Here is a 23,343-nt window from a genome sequence, read left to right on the forward strand (position 1 = left end):
TCTCATAAAGAGTCTCATTTAATTATCATCATCCTTCTTTCCAAAAAGTCTAGACTTACCAGTAACCAGTACAGGATCTTATACTGACCTTAAACCAGCACCACTATTATAGAGGGGCACACCGTCACTTTGAACTCCATTTGGTGTGGAAGCTGGTCAATTCTCCATCAGTACAACATGAATTAAAGCTCTGGTCTAAATTCTCCACACTCACACACCACAACTCAAACTAAGTGACCAGTTCTAGAAATATCCAGAAGTCAGATGAATGTGTCTTGGCTTCAAACAGGAATTCCTTTTTTTTTAGTATCAGCTTAAATCCTGTGCATAAAAGACAATGGTTTAGAATAGATAGAGTCGTAACAGTCAGAATGACTTTCATTGTTGTTGTAGTAATGACCTATACCACTGGGTGGGGATTTTTTTGTTTGATGAGATGCACTTAAAATGGTCTAATCTTGCATTTTCCCTGTAATACTGTGAAGCTAATCCCTTCCATTAGCAAACTATTCTACAGCTAACCCTAATACCATAAAACACAACAACTAGCTACTCCAAGCCGAACAACAACACAAAGTGGAAAATATTTAAAGACACAGTAGCACAGTAAACGGAAACAACACAAACCACCTGGGCTTTTGGCCATACTCAGTTTAGCACTATGGTTTTACAGGCACCCGATTCCATAGTAATGGAGATTATATTTATGTATCAGGGTCTTTTATTTAACATGTTGTCAATATTATTTGAGCTAGCTAATATACTGAGATGGTGTTCCCCAGATTACAAATGTTTAAAAATGTTCAGAGTCAGTACGAAGAATGAAAAACAGTCAACTGTATCACCTTCAAAACGTTTGCCGCTGTTGGTGATAACAGCATGCTGTAAATGTTTATGATGGAGTTAGTCCTGATCCATCAAAGGATATTTAATATTTGATATATATCCATTTTAGCTCTATAAACAAGTAACTGAGCCTATTGTAAAGGGACATAATTAAACCATTTTCTTTTTTTTTCAACTTCAAACACGTATCAGGTCCACATCAGTAAAACACAGATGTATTATATACAAGGTACTATATTCAGGACAATAACAGAAAAATACAATTATGATAAAAACAAGTCAATTTATTATTATTAATTTATCATTATAATCATATATTTTTGGTTTCTTATTCTAAGACGTAAAAAGCAAGACCTCTTCATATCAAAGTCATGACATCTGTCCATAAAAATGCAATGAACTTTGGTAGGAAAGAAGAGCAGATGGTAAGAAAGTTGGCTGCTATGAGGAATGTAAGGCACTGTCACAGCTCATTGTCTTTGAAAATTAATGGGAGAACGGCGACAGTGCTAGGACTGATCCCAGAGAAATGCAAAACAAGGAAGAGCGAACCTTAAAAAAAAGAAAAAGATATTATGTACGTTATAGCTTTATGCTAATATTATGTGGCAAGCAATTACATTTGTATTCAGAATGGATAGCATAACCGTAATTGACACTGACATAGAATGCCTGGCTACAGGACAGTTTGATCAAATGAGGAATGTCATACTCTAGTCTTGACTCATTACACTCTAGCCTTTATTGTTAGCAAGGCTAAACAATGAATATCAATAGACTGACAGTGAGTCATTACACAAAGTCATAATTGAAATCATAAGACATACATGATGAATATGTTTAAATTATACAATTATTACTTTAATTATATGAATTTCCTCCATGTTCTGTGGGGTATAGTTTTGATCACAAGAGAGAATATGGTTAATTTGAGGTATAATATTTCTTCCAGGGTCTTCTTCCGTTCTCCTATATGTGGACATGATTGTTAAACTGCACGCAAATGGTTCTTTGCTGTAGGGGTGGAACTTATGTAGGGCACCCTTTTGTTCACAGGATGAACGATTTTTCTATTTTTTTTGCAACTTTGAAATAAGAAAAAATGCTTTCTCACAGCGACGTCAAAGGAGGCAGACATAATATGGCCCAATTCATTACAGTCAGCGAAGGAGAGAGGGAGGGAGGGGGAGGGAGGGAGAGAGAGAGAGAGAGAGAGAGAGAGAGAGAGAGAGAGAGAGAGAGAGAGAGAGAGAGAGAGAGAGATAGAAGGGGGGTGGGGGGCAGAGCGAGAGAGGGGAGTTTCATTAAAGCTCCTGGTTTAAGCCCAGCCCATTCTGAATATGTAAATTTCTCAGGCACAGAGAAAAACACAGCAAGAGAAAAGTGAGGAGGGAAGGGGAGAAAGAGAGAGACAGAGCAAGAGAGAGAGAGAGAGAGAGCGAGAGGGAGAGGAAGAGGAGGGGAACAGCACGAACAAGTGAGTGAGCGATCAAGGGAAAGAGAGCAAGAGAGTGAGGGAAAGAGAGCGAGCACTCTGAATTGTGAGTGGCTTACGACACTCAGTGAACAGAAGGTGCTTCTGCATGCGCTGTCAGTGTACTGGTCTGCTGCAAGGGATTGCGCGCTCCTTTGCTTCCCACATTTACCGCCCCTGCCTGCTTACCAGCACCAGCCTTCAGCAGCCTCTTCCAGCTGGCTGAGAAAACACCCGGAGAGCGAGGGAGTGAACGAAACCTGCAAACTGCCGGGGGGATGCGAGCCGCTTCTTAACCGAGATGAGCCACTGAGATGACAAGGAATACTGTTACACAAGAAAACAGTGAACAGGGTTCACCGCTTTAAATCCTCTTCTTTTTTTCCCTTACATCCGTCACTGAAAGCATGATTACCCGCTTGAATGGATTTAAACCTTACAAGTCAGTGATTGCTTCCAGAGATGGACGATAATATGTGTTGACAGATCTGCTGAAACTTAAGCAGGAAGGTGAGGAGAAAAGAGCAGGACAGATATTGAAAGAGATTTTTCCTTGGTCTTTTTTTTCCCTTCTCTTTCTCTGGTTGTGTCTTCTCCCCTCTGATCATTGCAGCAGAGGACTGCGGAGGAGCAAAAGAGACAGAGCTCATGCATACAGACAGGGGAACTTGCACTTCCTACCATCTCGCTGAAAGCTACTTGAATTCCTTCTCTTTCTGGCTCTTTCACTTGAGGAGAACTGAGACATTGTAAGCCTGCCAAGGATCTGGTGTCCACTGAAAAGAGAAAAGGGAGGGGGGGAGAATTTGTACCACAGTGGGGTCTTTTTTAGATTCGCACATAATTAGTGTTGGGGCACAAAGCGAGACGCTGAATGGAGATTGTCAGCTTTTGCATAGGGGTGAGTAGGAATCTTTTCAAATAAGATCTATAAGTGAGGACAGTTTTATTTATTTATTTTTTTTCACCCCCTCTACTCTCCACCCACTGCTTGATATCTGACATAAGCACAGAGACTTGCCCTCTATCCTTTGCACTTTCGAGAAGAATTCTCTTGGTTGGCTCGATTAAAGAAATACACTATCACTGCCTACGGATCAGAGACAGAAACGTAACGAAACCGATTATTAAATTAATTAAATATGATGTGATAAATATGATGTGAAGGTGCAAAAAACAATATCCAGAGTGGTTCAATGGACATTTTCTCAGACACATCCCTGGATATTTATGCTAATGGATTTCCTTCTAATTGGACTGTACTTAAAGTGGCCACTGAAGAAGCCCCCTGGGTTGATACTGTGTTCACTGGGCATTTTTCTAAGAACGGTTCCCTTGGTGGAGGGGGTTTGTCCAAGGCTCTGCCGCTGCGACAGCAAGCTGCTGTACTGCGAGGGGCTCAACCTCACAGACATTCCCCGCAATCTGAGCAGTGCCATGGGCCTGTCCATGAGAGAGAACAACTTGACTGAGCTGCGTGAAGGCCAACTAGCTGGTTTGGCACAGCTCACCTGGCTCTACTTAGATCACAACAACATTGACATTGTAGAGGAGGGTGCGTTCGAGAAGCTAAGACGAGTCAAGGAGTTAGACCTGAGCAGCAACCGGATTGAGATTCTGCCAAATGGTACCTTTAGGCCCCTCCCAAACCTGCGCATCCTGGACCTCTCATACAACAGGCTGCAGGCGCTAGAGCCCGACCTGTTCCACGGCCTTAGAAAGCTCACCAATTTGCATTTGCGCTACAATGCTCTCAAATTTGTGCCAGTGCGGATTTTTCAAGACTGCCGGAGCATGCAGTTTCTGGACTTGGGATACAATCAACTGCAGAGCCTGGCTCGAAACTCCTTCGCTGGCCTCTTCAAGTTGGCTGAGTTGCATCTTGAGCACAATGAGCTGGTTAAAGTCAACCTAGCCCACTTCCCTCGCCTCATCTCTTTACGCACTCTGTACATGCACAACAATCGTGCCACAATTGTTGTCAACACCCTGGACTGGATATGGCATTTTTTAGAGAAGATTGACCTGTCAGCTAATGAGATCGAGTACATTGAGCCACATGTTTTTGAGAGCGCACCCAAACTCAAGGTGCTAATGCTAGACTCCAATCGTTTGACCTCTGTGGACCAGCGCATCCTGGATTCATGGTCATCTCTGGACAGCATTACCCTGGCAGGGAATGACTGGGAGTGCAGTCGCAACGTGTGTGCCTTGGCCTCTTGGCTGAGTGCCTTCCGAGGCCAGCGTGACAATTCCCTGCTGTGTTCAAGCCCTGACACCGCACAGGGCGAGGATGTGTTGGATGCTGTCTACGCTTTTCAGCTATGTGAGGATCCCCCGATGGATGTAACTACAGCAGGCCTGTACGCCTCTACGAGGGATCTGGCCCAAGGTGGCTCTGTGTTCCTGGGCCCGTTTACTCCCAACCCTTATGAGGGTGAGGGTAGTGAGGTGGTGACCAGTTCTTTCACTGTCACAGTGGGCCATGATGACCTGGAGAGCACCATGCAGATTCACAAGGTGGTGACTGGCACCATGGCACTCATCTTCTCCTTTCTCATCATAGTGCTCATGCTGTATGTGGCATGGAAGTGCTTTCCAGCCGGAATAAGACAACTGAGGCAATGCTTCAGCAGTCAGCGCCGTAAGCAGAAGCAAAAGCAAAGCATGCAGCAGATGGCTACAATTTCTACTCCGGAGTACTATGTTGACTATAAGCCCAACCACATTGAGGGAGCTCTGGTAATCATCAATGAATATGGCTCTTGCACTTGTCAACAACAACCTTCTCGGGAATGTGAGGTGTGACCCTGCTTTGTGAGTACGTCTTTACCTGTGATTGTCTGGATATACAGTAAATCCCTTTTTTTGGATACACTGGGGAGGGGAATATTGCAGGACAGAAGGAATAAAGGGATCTTTTGGACACTTTTTACACAGCATCTCACTGTGACGTGGAAGGAGTGTGCTTTATGTGGCTGACTATTTCAAGGTGGATTTACTGCTACTGTTATCTATTGCTGATCTGAGGCCACGGGGCATAATGGGCACCTGACTCTTGGACCTGTTGAGGTTCTCCAGAAACACAGAGAGGAATACATCATGGGCACTGAGGATTTTTTTTCTCATGGATGGATAATTGAGCTTTAATGTGTCTTTCTACTTCAGGACATTTAATTATTGTTTAAAAACAAACTGTGGACACATAAAAGACAAATAAAGAAAAAAAAGAAACCATTTGTATTATGGTAAACACAATATTTGACAAGCATTTAAAATATAAAAAAAAATCATGTTTAAGTTGGATTAAAAATGTAAAAAATAAAAGTCTGTGTAAAATATGTTAAAAGAAGAAGTGCAAGTGTGGACAAAAAATGATACAAGATAATCTATTTCTTTTGTAAACTACAAAAAATGTTTAAATAAATGAATTGCTATTCACAGTAAACTCATTTGTACGTGAGAAGCCTGTCAGAGGATGAATGACGATAGACGCAGTCCTTGCGCTCGTGGACTGGAGAGCAATTGTTTCTGCAGTGCAACGCACCAAAAAAATATAATAATAAAATGAAATACAAAAAGAAAAAAAAAGAAAGGGCCAGAGGGATATCTGCATCTCATCACAAATGTAAAATCCATGGTCTGAATTTTAGATCTCTTCTCTGTTTTAACTCTCATGTTTGTTGTTTTATCATTCACTGTGTTGGCTCGCTATCAGTGTAGTTTCTTTCCCCCTCCCCATTGCCTATGTGTGAAAACATTCAAATGATCTATTTCATTTTAATCGGTTAGCATTTTTTTCATATTATTATATCACTATTTGTGTACCATCCAAGTAAAGAAAGCAGAGTGTCAAAGATCTAAAGCTATGCCTCTCATTGCTTCTCCCTCTTTCACAGAGGAGTGATGCCTACTTTCACGGAACCAAGCACACTAAAGACAACAATCACCGACACCACGCTTACTTGAATCAAAATACAATTCAAATAGTGTCAGAATCATTGAAGAAATGATCCACCAGCTTCAAGAAAGATTTGCACATACAATATTCTTCACTGTGTTTTCATGTGATGTAAAATGTTTGTTGAATACAAGGCCATTTTGAGGTGTATATATACACACACATATATATATATCCTTCATCCTCTGGTGTTCATTGTGTAAATTAATGCACTGACAGATGTTGTGTTTCCTGGGTCCTGGACATGAACAGTATGTTGTGTGAGGGGATGGGGTTGTGGGGTGGATGGTGGGGGTTGTGGAAGGTGGTGTGAGGGAGATGGAGGATCACAACGACTGCAGAAAGAGGGAACAGACTGCTCTCTAGTGTGCATATTCTCATACTGTGGCTGCATTTCACCTATTGTACACCATATTCTGCCAATTTCCACAGCAGGGGCAACATCAATATAATGAATTTGCAGCAGCTTTTCTGAAGAAAAAAAAATCAATGGATCAATTTGCATCATTTTTTGTATTATTTTGCGATAACTTAAGATAATGTTTACAACTTGTAAGTCAGCAGGAATAAAAATGTTTCAAGAACTCACTGACGATCATTACATAATTAGTTCCAGTATGATTAAAAAGTCATCTTCAAAATTATCAGTTACATTGCAAGTACGGCTTGTGTTCTGGTTTTCTTTGAACAGTATGAAACAAAGGGTCAGAAAAAACAGGTAAGATCGGTTGGTACCCACAGGGTTAGATATGGCTTGGTGAGTTTCAAATTGGTGGGCCTTGTAGGGGGTGATACGGAGCCTGGGAGTAAGCTCCGCCTACGTAGAAGTGCAGAGGATTTAAGGTCCCCGCAGGCAATAAAAAAATGTTTTGCTGGGTTTGAGGATTAATTTTATTGGAACTGGGCTAATTATCAGTGGTTCTGAAATGAAATAGTTTTAAGTAAAAACGGCAGTGATGAGTGAAACAGGCAAACATTGCAACAGTCTTTTCTGTAAATATTGCAGGGATTGGACACAATTGCAAGCTCAAGCTTAAATTTGTGTTAATTCTTGTAATCACATGATCACCAAATCCTGGAGGAATTCATAAAATGAACCACCGGATATACATATCAAATTACCTCCTTTTCCTCCCAAAGCTAATTTCTCTCAGGTAAAATCTCATCACCTACTAAACATCCATATTAATAAGAAGTGAATGCAGGGAATTCAGTGTTTGCACTTGAGTGCACCTAATTGAAGCCACTTTCTTATAATACCCCTCAATAAATGCAAGAGTTAGTAAACAAACATTCAGGTTTCTAGAGAAATACAAAGCATGAGTGTAATTTTAAAAATCATTAAAAAAATTCCTTCAAAATGTAATCATTATTGAATTCATCACTTCTTCTCTCCATAACTGTAACATGTCTGTGTATCTGTATGTGAGTTTCTGCTCACAATAGTGTTCAGGGAGTTTGTCTTCACACGTATCCGTTTCAAACAGTGCTGAATTATTAACCCTAACCTCAGCCATCTGGACCCCCGTAGCAATCATTAACATCAAACCAGTGTCTGAGGAAGTAGGATGAAAGGCAAAGGTGCAATGTGAGCAATTTCCAAAGCTATATTTTGTTCAGATGAGCTACAATACCCACAATGTACCTTCTTTTTTGGGCGGAGGTATTAACACATTGATTAACTCTTGTTAATTAAATTGATAGTCTGTGTGCACTTCATGTTGTAGTCAAGTTACAAGCTAAGATTTGAGCTTTGAGCTTTGTGGTTATTTGTGAGCAGACATGTTTTAGGGAGTGATAATGGCTTCAAGTTGCCTTGTGGAATTTATGATCCATTTCTTATTTATGGTACCAAGGGCGTCCCACTTTAAGACTCAACATAGCTGTTAATCATAACCTGCCATATCATATGAATGCAAATGACTGCAGTATGTACGGCAGAGCATCACGATGGGGACAGAGATTTATGTTATTCCCTTCATCTTCATGCCCTGTCTAGATTATGCACCCTCTCCCAACAGCCCGTTAAACATGCAACTGGAGGGTAAATTTCAGGTTCACACAATTCACACAGATTCATTTGTATAAATATTGGATGATGCCTGGCAAAGAGGCCGTTGCTGGCATCGCTATTGATTTCATTTCACTCTTTTCTTAAACAAGCAAGCAGGGCAAAAGGTGACGGAGAATGGCCTTGAATATTTTAAAAGCTTTGAGTCCAGAGGGCTGACGTTAAAACTACTTCAAGCTATCTCTGTCCCTCCGCACCTTTACCCTCTCAATCTCTTTCTCTCGGTGTCCAGAAGACAGGTAGACGTAACTATAGAGAAACATTGGAGCAAAACATCAATTCATCTGACTGACAATAGATCAAATCTCTGGTTGACCTAATCCTGGGGTGATAATTCCCTGAAGGGAGATGTGCTCTCAGACAGCATCCATTATAAATGCTTTGATTGATGGTGCTTAGTAAAAATCAATACAGATGAGAGGTAACCAAAATGATCATACTGTAGTAATAACACATGTATTCATCTCTCCCTTGCATTGCATGCAGGTGCAAACTCATCTGTATGGAAATCCATTACTAATTGGAGAATGATAAGCAGTCTATATGGTGAAGTGGTGACTGTGCTACGCAAGTCAGATCACTGTTCAGTCGGAAAACAATGTGTGAGACTCTGAGTCACTTTAACTGCAGCTGGGCAAGGGAGCGTGACATTTGCTCTGTGCTTTGCAGAGTCACAGCTGCTCGCCACTCAGAGAACATACAGTACATGGGTTGTATGTACAGTTTCTATACTAGTAGGTCTGAAGCTATTGTCTTGCAGCATATGTGTACTAAACTGAGCATGTGGTGAATGTGTACTGTACACACGCAGTTACGTCTGTGCACATGTGAACAGGAAGCCATGTGATGTCTAGTGCTATATTGTTCTGGGTGCATTGCTGTGATGAGAAGTCACCAAGGAAAGGTGGATGTGGAGGCAGAGTTACTGACACAAAACGTAAAGGTCACAATGATGAAATGAGAAAATGCAGTGGGGGGTATAGGGTGTAAAAAGTGGGACATTGTGCATGTGCTGAACACGAGACGTGGGTCACAGCTAAAGGTCAAACACTAACAACAGAGAGGCCCTGAAGACTTAAACTATACCTGCTAGCTGAAATCCCAAAAGACACAATTTAGCCTTAGCACCAATCAGCAAGCACAAAAAAATTGGTTTCGTGCAGCATAAAAACAACGGAGAAATACAGTATAGCCTACCAAGCGGGTTTAAGCATATTTATGCCAGTGTGACTGCCTTCAATGTACAGTGCTGTTCCTGTGCAGTGGTGTGTGTGTGTGTGTGTCAGACAAAACATCACTCTGCAGATCTTTAGGAAGTAGCTTGCATTCCAACCCGCAGCAAGGGGAGGCCCTTAGAGACGCAAACAGATCCTTAAAAAATAAATTAACCTGGCTTCCTGTGAGGGGTATCGATCGGCCAACATTTTGCTTTCTCACTGGGACTGGGACAGTGCTGCATAATAAACGCTTAACACCCCCTCATAACTGGATGGAGAGCTAAATCATGGGTGGCAGCATGTACTGCAGTAGGCTGCAAGGAGCTGGTGATGACTAATGACAATGTGTGGGTGGCTTTTCACTGCTTCTTTCCACTGCTTCTTATTATAACAGGTGGGTGATCAGGATCAATATTCTAATCATCATCAACATTATATTTGAATCCAAAACCCCTGACAGACTATTTTCTCTCTCCTCGTCCATTCTTCTCTCAGCTGCCTAACAAAAAACTGCTGCTGTCACTGTTCTAAATGTGATATCACTGCACTGAATTCACTGATGGCCACTGACAAGATGCTGGTGTTTATAGATGAGCTGTGGATTAATTGAGAAAGGGCGACAAATGGAAATTGCACCCACACATAATTGGGAATAGAGAGGTCTCCCCTTCTGAACAACACATATTGAGATGGCACATATTTTCCCCGTGAAGTCCTCCCCTTATGAAAGTGAAATAAACTATAACTTCAATAAAACAGACACAGGTTCATAGGGCATTACAATTACACTCATTACCCATGCAGGCTAACTCTCCAGGCAACCTATAGCTCTCTACGCCCACAGCTTCATTTACATGTACCATACTCAAGCAACACTGAATTAATAATTATGGCTTAGGAGTTATTATTCTTACCTAGATATGGTACTGTAGGAAGAGCAGTATAGTGACTGCTAAAGAAGGTGAATCTGTTTAAAGAATGGGGGCAAGCTTGGCAGTTGAATATTCATTACACAGAGTCAGAGGGTGGAAGGGGGACAGGGAATTGGTGGCCATTATTGGTACTATCATTACTACAGCTATTCGTATATATCGGAGTGTATTTTGTAGTTAACTTTCTTGCTCTGGCTAGGTTGGATTAGCCTATGCTAATGTTTTGTCTTGCATTTACATAAACCGTCGGGGTCAGCCAGTGAAATAATACAGAGTAACAGCTGGGCTTGCATCTGGGGCTCCATGTAACCTGTATAAGAGCAGATGTGGGTCAGCGCCTAATATTCAGAGCATTAACGGTGGCTGAACGACAAAGCTTTATTCAGGACTGGAAGAAGGATTTTCTATTCATCTATTATCATTATTCATACCTTTACAGATATACGCTGTTGGAATTATTTGGGACATACAACAAATCCACAATGATATATACTAAAATCCTCACACCTCAGATCTTGTAGGTCATGAATGTTCTGGGTTGTTTTTCTAATCCAGTCCTTCTCCTCATATGTCAGTGGTCTTGTTAATGGTCATATTAAATAAGACGCCTAGAGACATGTGTCTAACACATGATCCAGCACCCACACAAGGAGAAAGAAATCAATAAAATGCAGGATTGAGCTTTCTGCAACTGGATGTGTGCATAGGAGACTGTTCTGTGCAAAGAACAATAATCATTTCAATAATTTAACAGGTTTTACTGTAAATGTAAATATCTGGGAGCATTCAGTATAAGGATGTGGTACTGTAGGGTAGGCGCTTAAAAAATGCAGAAAGCACCAGAAGCGTATATCATTGTGTCCAGACCAGATCAAACTAAAATTTAATTAAACTCCTACAAACCAGCTGTGAAATATTTTGTGCCACTTTGACTCTCCAAAGCTAGTAAAATATGTTAAAGAAGAATGTGTTTAATTTGATTCAAAGCACATTTTACTGTTGCCGTTCTAATGAAGAACAATATTCTTGTGTATGTGTGTTTCCTGCCGATCGATACCAATACAAAAGAAGAAATCCATTAATCTACTTCTTCCCCAGGTGGCTGAAACAGTAAGGTTATGAAGTTTGAAAATAACAAAAAATGGGTACAGCATATTCGATTTTTATGAATAACATTCTTTATCCTCGCAGACTGCCTTTAAACTTAAATATCAGCCAAATTGCTATTCAGGGGGCATCCTGGACTTTTCAGCAAGTATAAACTAAGCAGCAGTGAATGGACATTTAGATTCACAGTGTTACATGTGGGCACCAGCAGCTTTTCAAAGAAGTCAAACAAGCACGAAGAAAATGAATAAAAAATGCATTCTGGGAACTGATTTCAAAGCAAAGCCTTTCGTCTTAGATGATGACTGTGTAGTCCTTTGTTTAGTAGACAGATATCAGCTCAACTTCTTTACCATTCATGCTAAATCATCAGCACACTGCATCATGTTCCACTATTCATTGTCAGATCACCTCAAATAAAACTGAATCCCAAAAAACACTTTGATCATGCTTTTTTTTGATCACACATTTGAAAGACATGATACAGAAACAGCCTCTCAGCTGTATGACCCTGCCAACCGGTCAAAATGCAGCTTAAATCCAAGTATGTCCCGACTCATATAGTATACCGGTATGTAGTGAAGAATTACAGCCAGAACATTATGATGTCACAGAGAGGTCAGAATTAGCCTGTAAATTTGTGAGTGGCAGTCAAAAACTTGTTTGCGAAATCAGTGACCTTAATGAAATTCCCTCCAGGCATTTCTAATGTGTCACACTCGTGAAATCATAATTACCTTTGACCTTTTACCGCCTAAAATCTAATCAGTTCATCCTTGAGTTCAAACAGACTTTTATACCAAATTTCAAGGAAACCCCTTGAGGCTTTCATGAAAATGGGACATACAGACGGGCATCCTTAACACTAATGCCTCTGGCCACTGCTGTTGCTGCCACAGAGGCATAATAAAAAGTTAACACAGGTTAAGGGAAGTAAAAATAGACAGCATTTATCATTTCCCATTTATCTGATCAGTGTCAGGATGAATAAATGCTATTCTACCCACTTTCTTTGCTCCCTCTCTCTTCCCTATCTGTAAGAGCAGATTGGCATCTCTCCAGTAGCCAATGAGATTGGCTGCATAAATGGAATTGCCCCATTCTCCAAGTGTCAACTGAGCAAAAGGGAACGCGTTCACTGTTTACAACACCATTGTGCTAAAATGCATCCCTGGTGCAGCAAATACCAATTTTGGTAAGCATTCTCACTGTGACAGTGAATGCATACAAGCTAATCCAGCCCAGAGGCTTCAAAATAAATACAACAGATGGACTTACCTGTCATATTAAATGCAGCACAGGAGACCAATGGATGCACAAAGAATGCAAAAAGAGAGAGGGAGGGGGAGAAAAGGGAGAGGGAGAAAAAAAACGTGTTAAAATGTACAATATGCATTTAAATTTCAGCCTAAAGACAGATTAGCTAAAAATACTGTTTTGTTAAATGTAAACAAAAAATAACTTAATTCAAGATCACTGATTTTTTCTAGAAACTAGCAGATTGTTTGAGAGTCCAAAAAATTGGAGTGAGATTAGATGGCCTATGACACAATACAGTGGTGTATTCGCACTGCAAAGACCAGAGAGACTGCAGTATCATAGTTAAACTGACAGTGCATTTAATGTCTAACTTGCGACAGCCATCACGGTTGACAGTGAAAAGAGGAAGAGCAGAAAGACGACCTTTTATTGGGAGACTGTGCTGACAAAGAGCTGTGACAGCCAACGGTGACACTGGCATCCCATTCTGCCAACCAAGCAGCACAACACTACAAGTCTATATAAGTTTATAACACCCCAGTGCTCCTGTGCAGTCTTACAGCGTATTGAACACAAACTTAAGAGGAAAAGTGACACTGGTTGACTGTTAGGATTGCTGCCTGTCATCTCACACGTCTGACTGTTGCATAAGTTTCTTTCAAATGTTTAGAGAAGTTAAATCTATAAGTAAACCGATACAACTTGGAGACTTAACAGCCTGCACAAATCAATTTGAATGTTGCTATATGTCTAATCCATGTTATCCACTGATGAGCTCTCCAGGGTGCCTATATGTTTCAACTATAACTTGTAATTTTCCTACAGCGATATTTTTGGAGGATCTGACCTCTTCTTTCTCCACTATTGTCATAGTAAGGATTCAACCTAAACACTCCACGGGGTACCACCAGCACTGCATGCTACTATTCCTAACACCAACAACAACTACTACTGTACCATAACTGGTAATAGTACACTAACACTGACAATAATAACAACTCAACAGTAATATAAAGCGAGAAATTTACACAAATTGTAAAAGCAATATGGTTGATGTGAGAGACACTGAATTTCCAATCCACATGTATTCAGCTACTGACTATTTTGGTGTTATTTTATTCAGAAGGGAAATAGTTTAGATTCATTGGGGGTGAGAGTGAACACGTTTAACCATTGGAGGTTAATCTGTTCTAAACATGTGATAGGACCTATAGGAGTGTGTGCTGAAATAGTGCTTCTTGGGTGGCAGATATAAAGGACCTTGGTTGCCGTGGGTAAAATGGAATCCAATTTTGATGTACCTGACCATCATCACTATGATCAATAATAAACATGCAGTTTATTATTTCAGTTCATGGCTTGGTTACATTGGTTAAGATCGTGGGTTAAAAATAGTTAACTTCCTTATGATTGGACGATCCTTGTTGTCATAGTTACAGTAATAACAACATGATAAAGGTTGTGGAAAGATCATAGAAAAGAGAAACAAGCAGGAATTGAACAGCAGCCTCTTGCGTGAAAGGGCATGTGTTCTGTTGACCCATCGATCCAAGGTAGAGTCTATGTCATCAGATGTCTTCCCTGGCTCCTTTCATAATTACAACAGCCGCTAAATAAAGACTGAACTATGGGTCATAATAAGTTGCTACACAGATGACTCTGTGGGCTCGTTTGTTTTACTGAACAGTCTCACAATATATCTGGGAGGTTAAATAAACATCTTTCCGATTTCCCACAGAAGGAGATAAATGAGCATTCATACCAGTGTCAGCACATATCAATCAACTCACTCATATCAGTCAACTTAATCACAATGACTTTAGGTAAAGTATGACATTGAAAACAGACTCAACATTAGTATAAGTACAATATTCATGAAAAAACTGATATTGTCTCAAAATTCCAATATACTGCCCGCGTCAGGAAATCAGTTCCACAGAATACATAATTTTTAATATCGGCACAAACTAGTCCCTCCATTCTCCCATTGACAGATTAACCTTTCTTTTTCTTTTGTTTACTCACTATAAATCTATAATGATCAGTGCTCCTCCTAAGTAATTTCCATTGGCATCTGATATATTGCACATAAATTCAGATCTGTTTTGACGATGTTGCCAGTTAGTGAATGGTATTTGAAGACTGGGCAAGGTGGAATATACTGTACAGTAAATTTATAGTGAATGACAACATTGGATTTTGAGGCTGTGTTTCAGTCAATATGTCATTATGATCCCTCTTGGCTGCTTTGGATATTCTTAATGCACAAGCAGGGTATCCAGATTATGATGGAAAATTAATCCAATAACTTTTGAAAATGAACGTAATAACGTTTTGAACAAAATACATTTACAATCATTGAAGCTAATGTTTTGTGACAGCGATATTGCTTTTAGTTAATGCATTACAAATTCCAATTGGCTCCAGTTCTGCAGCAAGTATGTTAATGACAATCATCAAAGAAGAAAATAAATGTGATTCAAGAAGAAATGGGTGTTTGTTATTTGTCTTCACTCTTGCTCTTCTATTGTGCAAATTTTAACATGGTCATGAGCCCAAGTAACCAGTTGAACTGCGTGAGCGCAGCAAAAGGGATAAAAAAATGCAAGTGACAAAAAATGGAAACAAACACCTATGATACATGTAGAGTTTATCAACCAATAGAAAATGCCTTTGAGAATGTTAAGTTCAGTGATGTGAACACTAGGTTACAATGATAAGCAACAAGAAAACCACAGAAAGACATCATTTGAAGTGAGTACTATGTGAAAACAATAATGACAAGTTTGGAGGTCTGTGGTTAGTCTGTAATGGCTGCCGCTGGAAAGCTAGCAGGAAATGAGAGAGTGATGCAACTGCTGAATGAAATATAAACAGTGATGTTGTGTTTGAAAGAAAAGATAACAGAAAAAATAAAAAGACTAATATAAACTTGCTTTACCATTCTTAGTTGTAGTAGGTAAGTATGAGTGCAGTTAGTGTATCATTTGAAAATATTTTACAACACTAAGGTTTTCATTTGTTTCCAACTCAAGAAAACAATAACCATTTAATATTGACAACTTTTGCTCCAGCAGCAGTTGACCATGTGGAATCAATCCAAGGAGGGTACTTGCTGCATTATAGCCAATACATTATGATCAAACCAATGCTTGTTGTTGTGTTTTAGACCTTATTTTCAACAGGATAGACTTTGCACTAGATTAGCCGGGTTACACTTTTAAACCTATCCTGACAAATAAAGGGGTTTAGGATGTCTTTAAACAGATCTGCCTCATGTGTTTGAACAATTCTGACCACCTTAATCCATTAAGTGTCAACTTCAGCGGCATTAATTCAATCATTCTCATAATCAAAATGGTTGCTCTGAGCCCCTGCTGCGGGGCTTAGTGATGGTGTGCTGAGAATGAAAAGGCACATTAAAATGGGTTGGAGCATGCAATCCCCCAAAAAGGCATTTGCTGCGCTCTGCATGCACCAAGGACATGCAACAGTAAGGTCAGGATCACACATCGGCAGAATACTGAACAAGGCAGCCTCCTGGGCTGGGATTCCTGGATCCAGCTCATCCTCCCCTGTCCAATGGTAGGACTTCAGATCTCTCCAGATACGCTGTCCCTACAAGCTTGCTGAAAACTTCCAACATGTGGCACACAGCCGGATGAAAAGAAACGACAAAACACATGTTTTAGTTTCTACAGCAAAAAGAGCAGCAAAGGTGGCGCCATGGACGCGTCCTTTTATTGTTGCTAGGCAACCACAAAGTGAGCTCCTGTCCACTTTGCTGTTTCATAAATTAATGTCATTCTAATTGAAAGGGAAAAAAAGAGAAACACGTTCAGTCACGACACTGCAGATCTGATTCCATTAATTGTGATTTCCCCTTCATGCTCAGACAGTGGATGGACAGATAGAACCAATACCGCTCTTTCTTCACTCTCCCTCATTACTGCAGGTCTGTTGTTGAAAAAGCAAAACAAAAAAGAAAAGAATAAAATCCAAACTCTGTTCTTATTTGATTAAACAACACGGGGAAAGCTGTGATGATGTAGGCACATAGTTGAACACTTTTCAACTCGGGGTGCTTAGGGCATTTCTAAAAATCATGCAAGGTGTGCTGGGTGGATAAAAGCAAGCTGCCCTGGGTGCGTTAGTAGCATACCAAACCCTTCAGATACAGTGAACACAATTTCAAAATGCAACGTTCACTGCCAGAAATGTGTCCAGTATGATCACCTGCTTTGCCTGTTCACTGCAGAGTCTTTAATTTCAGGCAGTCCCTGAGTGTTTAGCTCCCCCCCCCCCCTTGAGATCAGTGGTGATAAGCAGTGATAAGCACACATGCGCCACTCAACTATATTTGGTGGAGAAAAGGAAAATAAGAAAATGTGTAAATCAACAACAGGGCTGATCACATTTCAATGTGATGTGATACTTCAGAGCCCATCAAATGAGAGCAGAGAATATAATTTATAGTTTTTTTGGTGAAATTTTATATGCATGTACCCTTCGGGGAAGTGTTGTTTCCTCCCCCATTGAAGGCATTTGGGACTCGAGAGTGGGAGTGGGAATGAGAGCTGTTGTTTTAAAACTGGCACTAATGAAACCCATGGGTCCGCGATGACAATGGAAGGATGTTTGATGAGAAAGTATTCGGTCCAGTCTGTGCTTTGTGTTTGGCCTTGCATGTGTGTGCAGTTGTATGTGAGAGTATGAAAGAAGATGGAGACAGTTGGTAAAAATGAAAATTACAATATTTGACATTTTAGGAACTATGGAAGCTGCCATAGTCCTCTTTAATGTTTTGCTCTTTTGAATGCCCCATATACAGTATTTTAATCATTGTGAGAAAAAAAAGGGTAGAACCACGTGAGCCTCACAGATATAACTGTATTCACAGGATGTTAAAAAGAAATGCTTCCAGCTTAGTAGTTATTCAGTAATTGATATTTACATATTTAGAGTCCTTGAGTCCTATTTAATTCTAATTTCCAAAAACAAATATGACGGAAAAAATGTAAGGGAACTGACAAGTTCTCCACTTCCTAACAAAATCAACAGATGAAGAGAACGTATTTCACCAAATGTACCACTCTCATTTAAATATATTTCTGAAAACAACAGGACTACACCCACACAATGCCAGTCTGAGCTACCAACAATAGGGAAGGATAATGTATACTACAATTTCTTAACCTCAATGTCAGTATCCATTGTGGTAGTACACAGTGTTATCTCCGAAAAGATGCACAACGCAAATCATCTCTATGCCAAAGTTGGGTATTTAAAATTTACTAGTTTGGGAACAATTATGTCTTTTAAGAATTTAAATAAAATGAATTCCCTTGGTTTATTCTAACAATCTTGCATATTTGACACAATTTTGTGGAAGAACATATATTAAATTATATAATGTTATTTTCCTCTCAAAAAAGAAGACAGAGATGCAAAGATGCAAATAAGGAGGTAAATGGTAAAAATGCTTGATTATAACCTCGACAAGTGAAGGAACAATAAACACTGAGAGCGTGCTAAAGGTTTGGAGGACAGAGAGTGAACAATGCCAAAATCCAATACAACCAGATGGTTCCCGGAACAACCATCGCCTGGAGGCCCCAGCCCCCCACCCTCCCCACCCCCCCCACCCCGTGCAATTTACTGTACATTCAAGCATGGGCCCACACCAGACACCCCCTTCCTCCATTCTCAAAAACATTCACAGGATGATAATAAAGACATCCACAATGTGTTTTGTATGGCTGGATCTGTGTGGTTAAATTGGTCATGTTGTAACTGGGTGATTATAGAATAACCTGTTTCTACAGCAAGGCATGCTTTTGTAGCGCAGATGTTCATTGAGTTTCTCGCTCAGGTCAAGTTGTGCTGTACTGTATTTTTTTAATGGCTACCTAATGTATTTTCCTCCGCTTCTACAAAGTTAGAAAAAAGCAAAAATAAATAAATGAAGAAACCTCCTATCTTTCCAGCACCTTTTGAAGTAAAAGGTGAGGTTACCGTGGATAGAAAAGATGCATCTAAATATCCTGACCAAATGGTTTTTTATTTCCTTGGATGAAGCAAAGCGCAAAGTAATCAGTGAACAACCTCTCTTGCCCCCTTTTTTCACAAGCCCACGCACCAACACATCCCACACTCACAGATATACTGAGAGGAGAAGATGGGCTTGTTATTGGCCACAGTGTAGGATACTCATCAATCAATCATGAATTAATGGTTAGGCCATCTCATGCACCCCTGCAGTCACACACACAACCACACTCACACAGCCTCCTAGCCTCAGTGACACACATGATTCAAAATCAAATCACAAAAGCCATTTCATTAAACTGTGCTGTAATTCAATAGCTGTAATAATTTACTAAATGATTGTTGGGTGCAGGGGGGGTGGGGGTAGTCTTTCAGACACGGCTGCTATGCTATATACTCTGTCCTATAATTCTATACTTGCACAGCATCAAATCGACCAATGAGTATTGTATATGACCATTAAACCACAACAGCAAAAGCATCTTATAGTCACAAAATGAGCTTAGAGGGGTTTTGTCTTTGGGGGGCAGTTTAAACCAGGGTGCTACTTTGTCCATTAAACAAGAAAACAACCAAAAGGCCATGTGACAAATCTGCTTTATGGGGTGCACTGGCATGCATGGTCTAGTCTATACCAGCCATAAAGGTCTCAGTAGGGGGTGGTGAGAAGGGATATGCTCTCCAGTCATTGTTGTTTGAGAGGACACTGAGCCTCTTGATCCCTGGGTAATCTCCAGCTATCTGTCTGAGTTATCACCTCTCCTGATTTAGGTCATCCTGAGTGCTTTCGGTTTTTTTTAGGTTGCCCACCATCCCCCTACAGAGCACAAGCACACAAAATCCCACATTCAGTGAGGCAAGAAGATAAACACTCAGACCAGCTGCTTGGAAAGCATACAGATGAAGACACTGTTCTCTACAATGACAAAAAAAGAAAAACGATGGGAATAGATGAGACTCTAATCTCACTTACATTTTAGTGAGATAGCATAAGTCTGTTGAGAGGTTGAATCAAACATTGTAACAATGTTCAATCACAAACAAGTAAAGTTACATTGTCACTAATGCTGGTCAGATTTCTTATTTATTGACTTATGAAGTAAACTCCTCCGTATTCTTAGAGTGATGGTCTCTTTGCTGCTGCATACTGCTGCTTGAGTGTCACTCAATTTTCTAATTGATAAAAAGGGATCAGGGTTATGGCTTTAATTAAAAGGGCAACATGACATTTTTTAATCATATAAACTATCGTAATTACATTAGAATTTACAATATACAAAAAAAAACGAAAAAAAAAACACTAACTTAGAATAAATCAATGATCATTAGTGTTGCCAAATTACTTTTTTCTGTTCTCTATTTTAAATTCTCTAGCATTCTTATCTTTTACTACAGGTGTGTAAAATTATTATTTTTTTCATTCAGCTACACTTTTAATTAAGTATAAATGACTGAATATTAAATTGCATATAGACCTGTATAAACGATTGTTGCTTACAGCAGATTTTGATTATTTAAAATGCAATTAATGGTTTAAACTAACAAGATGAATTCAAAACAATTGCATTATCATTGAGTTGGATTAATTTGCAGTGTGGTGTTATTTGAGGTGATATATGAGCACAAAAGGTCCTAAATATTTAAATTAATTTGATGAAGTGGAGTTTTTTTAAGCTACAAATATATCTGTGCAATCCATTGGCCCTCTTTAAGCTGTATCATATAGTCTTTCCCAGAAGAAACTGAGAAAGCACAACTTAACATGTTGTCCCTTAAAGGAAACAGAACTGTCTTGTGGTTGCACATGTTTTGATGCTTGCTGATAAGATTTTCTAGCCACGCCACATAGCACGTTAGCCAGATATGTATCTTGATAGGCATCATTTTGCAGGATTCTGCTGAGTGAACATCACATCAATAGCACACTTTTATCTTTTTGCTTAACTGAAATAAAATGTGCTCTCTCTTTCTTTTTATTTTTCAAATCCTCCGACGCTGGAGCGTGCTAAGCCTCATCTTCAGATCCCACTACGGCTCACTGTTACTCACCCCCAACCCCACCCTAAGCTACATAGCTCTCTTGCTACATATCATCTCCTTATAGCCAACACTTCTCAGCTCTGTGACTAACAGTTCAGTCCTCGGCCCTTGAGGAAGACTAATATCCTGTACTCTCTTGCTGTAATGAAAAAAAACTTACAGGCCCTGGAGAAAGGATGTAAAGTCTGGATAAAGGACTGATTGCGCACGGGCCGGGACTGGGTGTGGTACAACCTTAGTATATGCTGTTTGATTTCAAGCAGAGTTTGGATACAGCGTAATGTAAACAAATATGTTGGTATGATTGAGAAGATAGCTCAAAACTGTGGTGAAATTTAAAATTAGTGTTAACTGTTAATATGTTCAGTGTTTAACATGCACTTGGTTAATGTATTTCCTTTTAACATTACTATTACTTTTGCATTATTATTTAATCACTCAAAAAGTAAAACAAGCAACAAAATAAAAAAATTAGCTTCCCCCCCAAACATATTAAATAGATTTTACAGTTGGCACATGTATTCTGTTACAGTATCTTGCAAATATTGTCTTCCTCATTTACACATGTTTCACATATGAATTATGTTAATTAGTGATTAAGCAATTCTAGCAATCTTTGTAGTAAATGACTGAATAAAGGTAAATGCTCAGTCAAACAATTTCATTGCTAGTGTTGTGGAGAAAACTCAAGTATATATGGTTTATATCAAGTTCAATTTTAAGATGTTTGCCTTCAAATAAAAGATTGGAAGGGAATTACAGTATAAACCCAGTTATTTATTCTGAGGAGGCATGAATTCACATTGCAGTTTTGAATGTAAGTGTCCACACACTGTATCACTGTGTGCGTTGCTGGACTTGAGAACAAATCCAGAGATAGTTTGGAGTAAATAAAAAAGAGAATTACAGGCCTTCAAGGTCAACTACAGACTGTTGCCCCAGGCCTTCATCCAAAAGCCACCCTTCTGGGCTAAGTCCCCATGATCTTGACCCCTGCATGTCACAGAGGACGGGTGGAAGTAGTTCCCTCCTTATTTCTAATATATAATACATTACATGCCATTATGTAGTCAACATCCCAGTCCCATTGCAACACTGGACCATTGTATGAGGAAAATGGGCAGCATTGGTCATGGTTGAAAGAATGATTCATCATCTGGACCATGGGTGCCTTTGACAGCGGCTCCCATGGCGCCATGCTCTGTGTAGTGCCCTTTTCAAATGCACACATTCACAGAGGACTGGACGACATCAACATACTTCTCATGCTTTCTCATTACAATTGATAGGGGAAGAGTTCATTTAACACCAGCTTTATCTCTTCATACCATTCCTAGTGAAAAGTATAAACCATGAAATTGCATCTTCCACAATTTCGGCATCATATGTATTGCCTTGCACCATGAATGTGAGCTCATTTTTCATAAATATCTGTACATACGTAGTCACATATGGTAGCCTGTATGGTGCTGTCATAATATATATGTACATGTCCACTGAAGGTACTTTATTATAAAGCTAGCATTAATGCAGATATGAGACACTTCCAAACAGGAAGTCTCATAACTGTCTAACCGTGGGTCTTTCACCCTGTTGAATTTGGACGTTTTCACATAAGAACAATACTTGGTCATAAGAGGGTTATGTTTCCCTTCAAGCCGTGCAAGACAGGTGAACTAATTAGGTTAAAGCCCCTACAAGTGTGAATGACAGTGTGATAAGAATGACTCCATTTTAATCCACTTAACAGGAATACATTGATAAAGAAAATGGATTTGTGGCATATCACTAACAAAGGTCTGCACACCAGACATATAGGATTCTCCAGCACAGTGTAGGTGGCAGTAGGGAAGCACTGACCAGTACTGTTTATGTTATGTGAACCGACATCAAACTTTCAAAGGCATAATTTATGCAAAAGGTAACAGCTCCTGACAGTACCACCCACACATTGGGCCTCAAGGACCTGCCAAAAAAGGGCAAAAGCGAAGCCCTCTCTCTCTTCTCAGCACATACCTAATGTTTCCAGAGTCACCTCCAGCAGTAAGAGCGTAGAAGGAGGTCTGGATAAAAAAAAACTGAACAAAAAAACAAAGCAAGTAAAATAAAGAATAAAAAAACAAAGAAACAGATCCCCTACTTTCATTCCTCACAACCATAGCAACAGTTAGACTGTCTGCAGTGCAGTGAATTATATCCACTTTGAGCTTGAATTTATTCAATAAGCCTTAAAGACACATCAGTCATTGCCGTCAGAGTTGCTTGCTGGCTCCAGTTTCTTCACAAGCTTCGAAAACAAAGCTCTCTATAATATGTTGTGCTGCATAACACTGGCTGATCACCTCTTGTTTTTTTCAAAGGTAAGTCAGCAGATGACATGATGTTTT

General features: G+C 39.8%; 2 protein-coding genes across 2 annotated transcripts in view; one reads left to right on the top strand and one right to left on the bottom strand.

Moving 5' to 3' along the window:
• ctnna2 (catenin (cadherin-associated protein), alpha 2) overlaps positions 1–23,343 on the bottom strand; it is a 312,279-nt gene that overhangs the window by 111,725 nt on the left and 177,211 nt on the right. The gene's annotated exons all lie outside the window — the stretch shown is intronic.
• lrrtm1 (leucine rich repeat transmembrane neuronal 1) lies at positions 1,934–6,179 on the top strand. Its single transcript, XM_085778556.1, has one exon. The coding sequence runs from the start codon at positions 3,551–3,553 to the stop codon at positions 5,126–5,128; it is 1,578 nt and encodes a 525-aa protein (XP_085634682.1). The 5' UTR covers positions 1,934–3,550; the 3' UTR covers positions 5,129–6,179.

The sequence above is a fragment of the Trachurus japonicus genome, chromosome 1 (genome assembly GCF_045865225.1).
Source record: "Trachurus japonicus isolate A0001 chromosome 1, Traja_1.0".
In the NCBI taxonomy this organism is placed as follows: domain Eukaryota; kingdom Metazoa; phylum Chordata; class Actinopteri; order Carangiformes; family Carangidae; genus Trachurus; species Trachurus japonicus.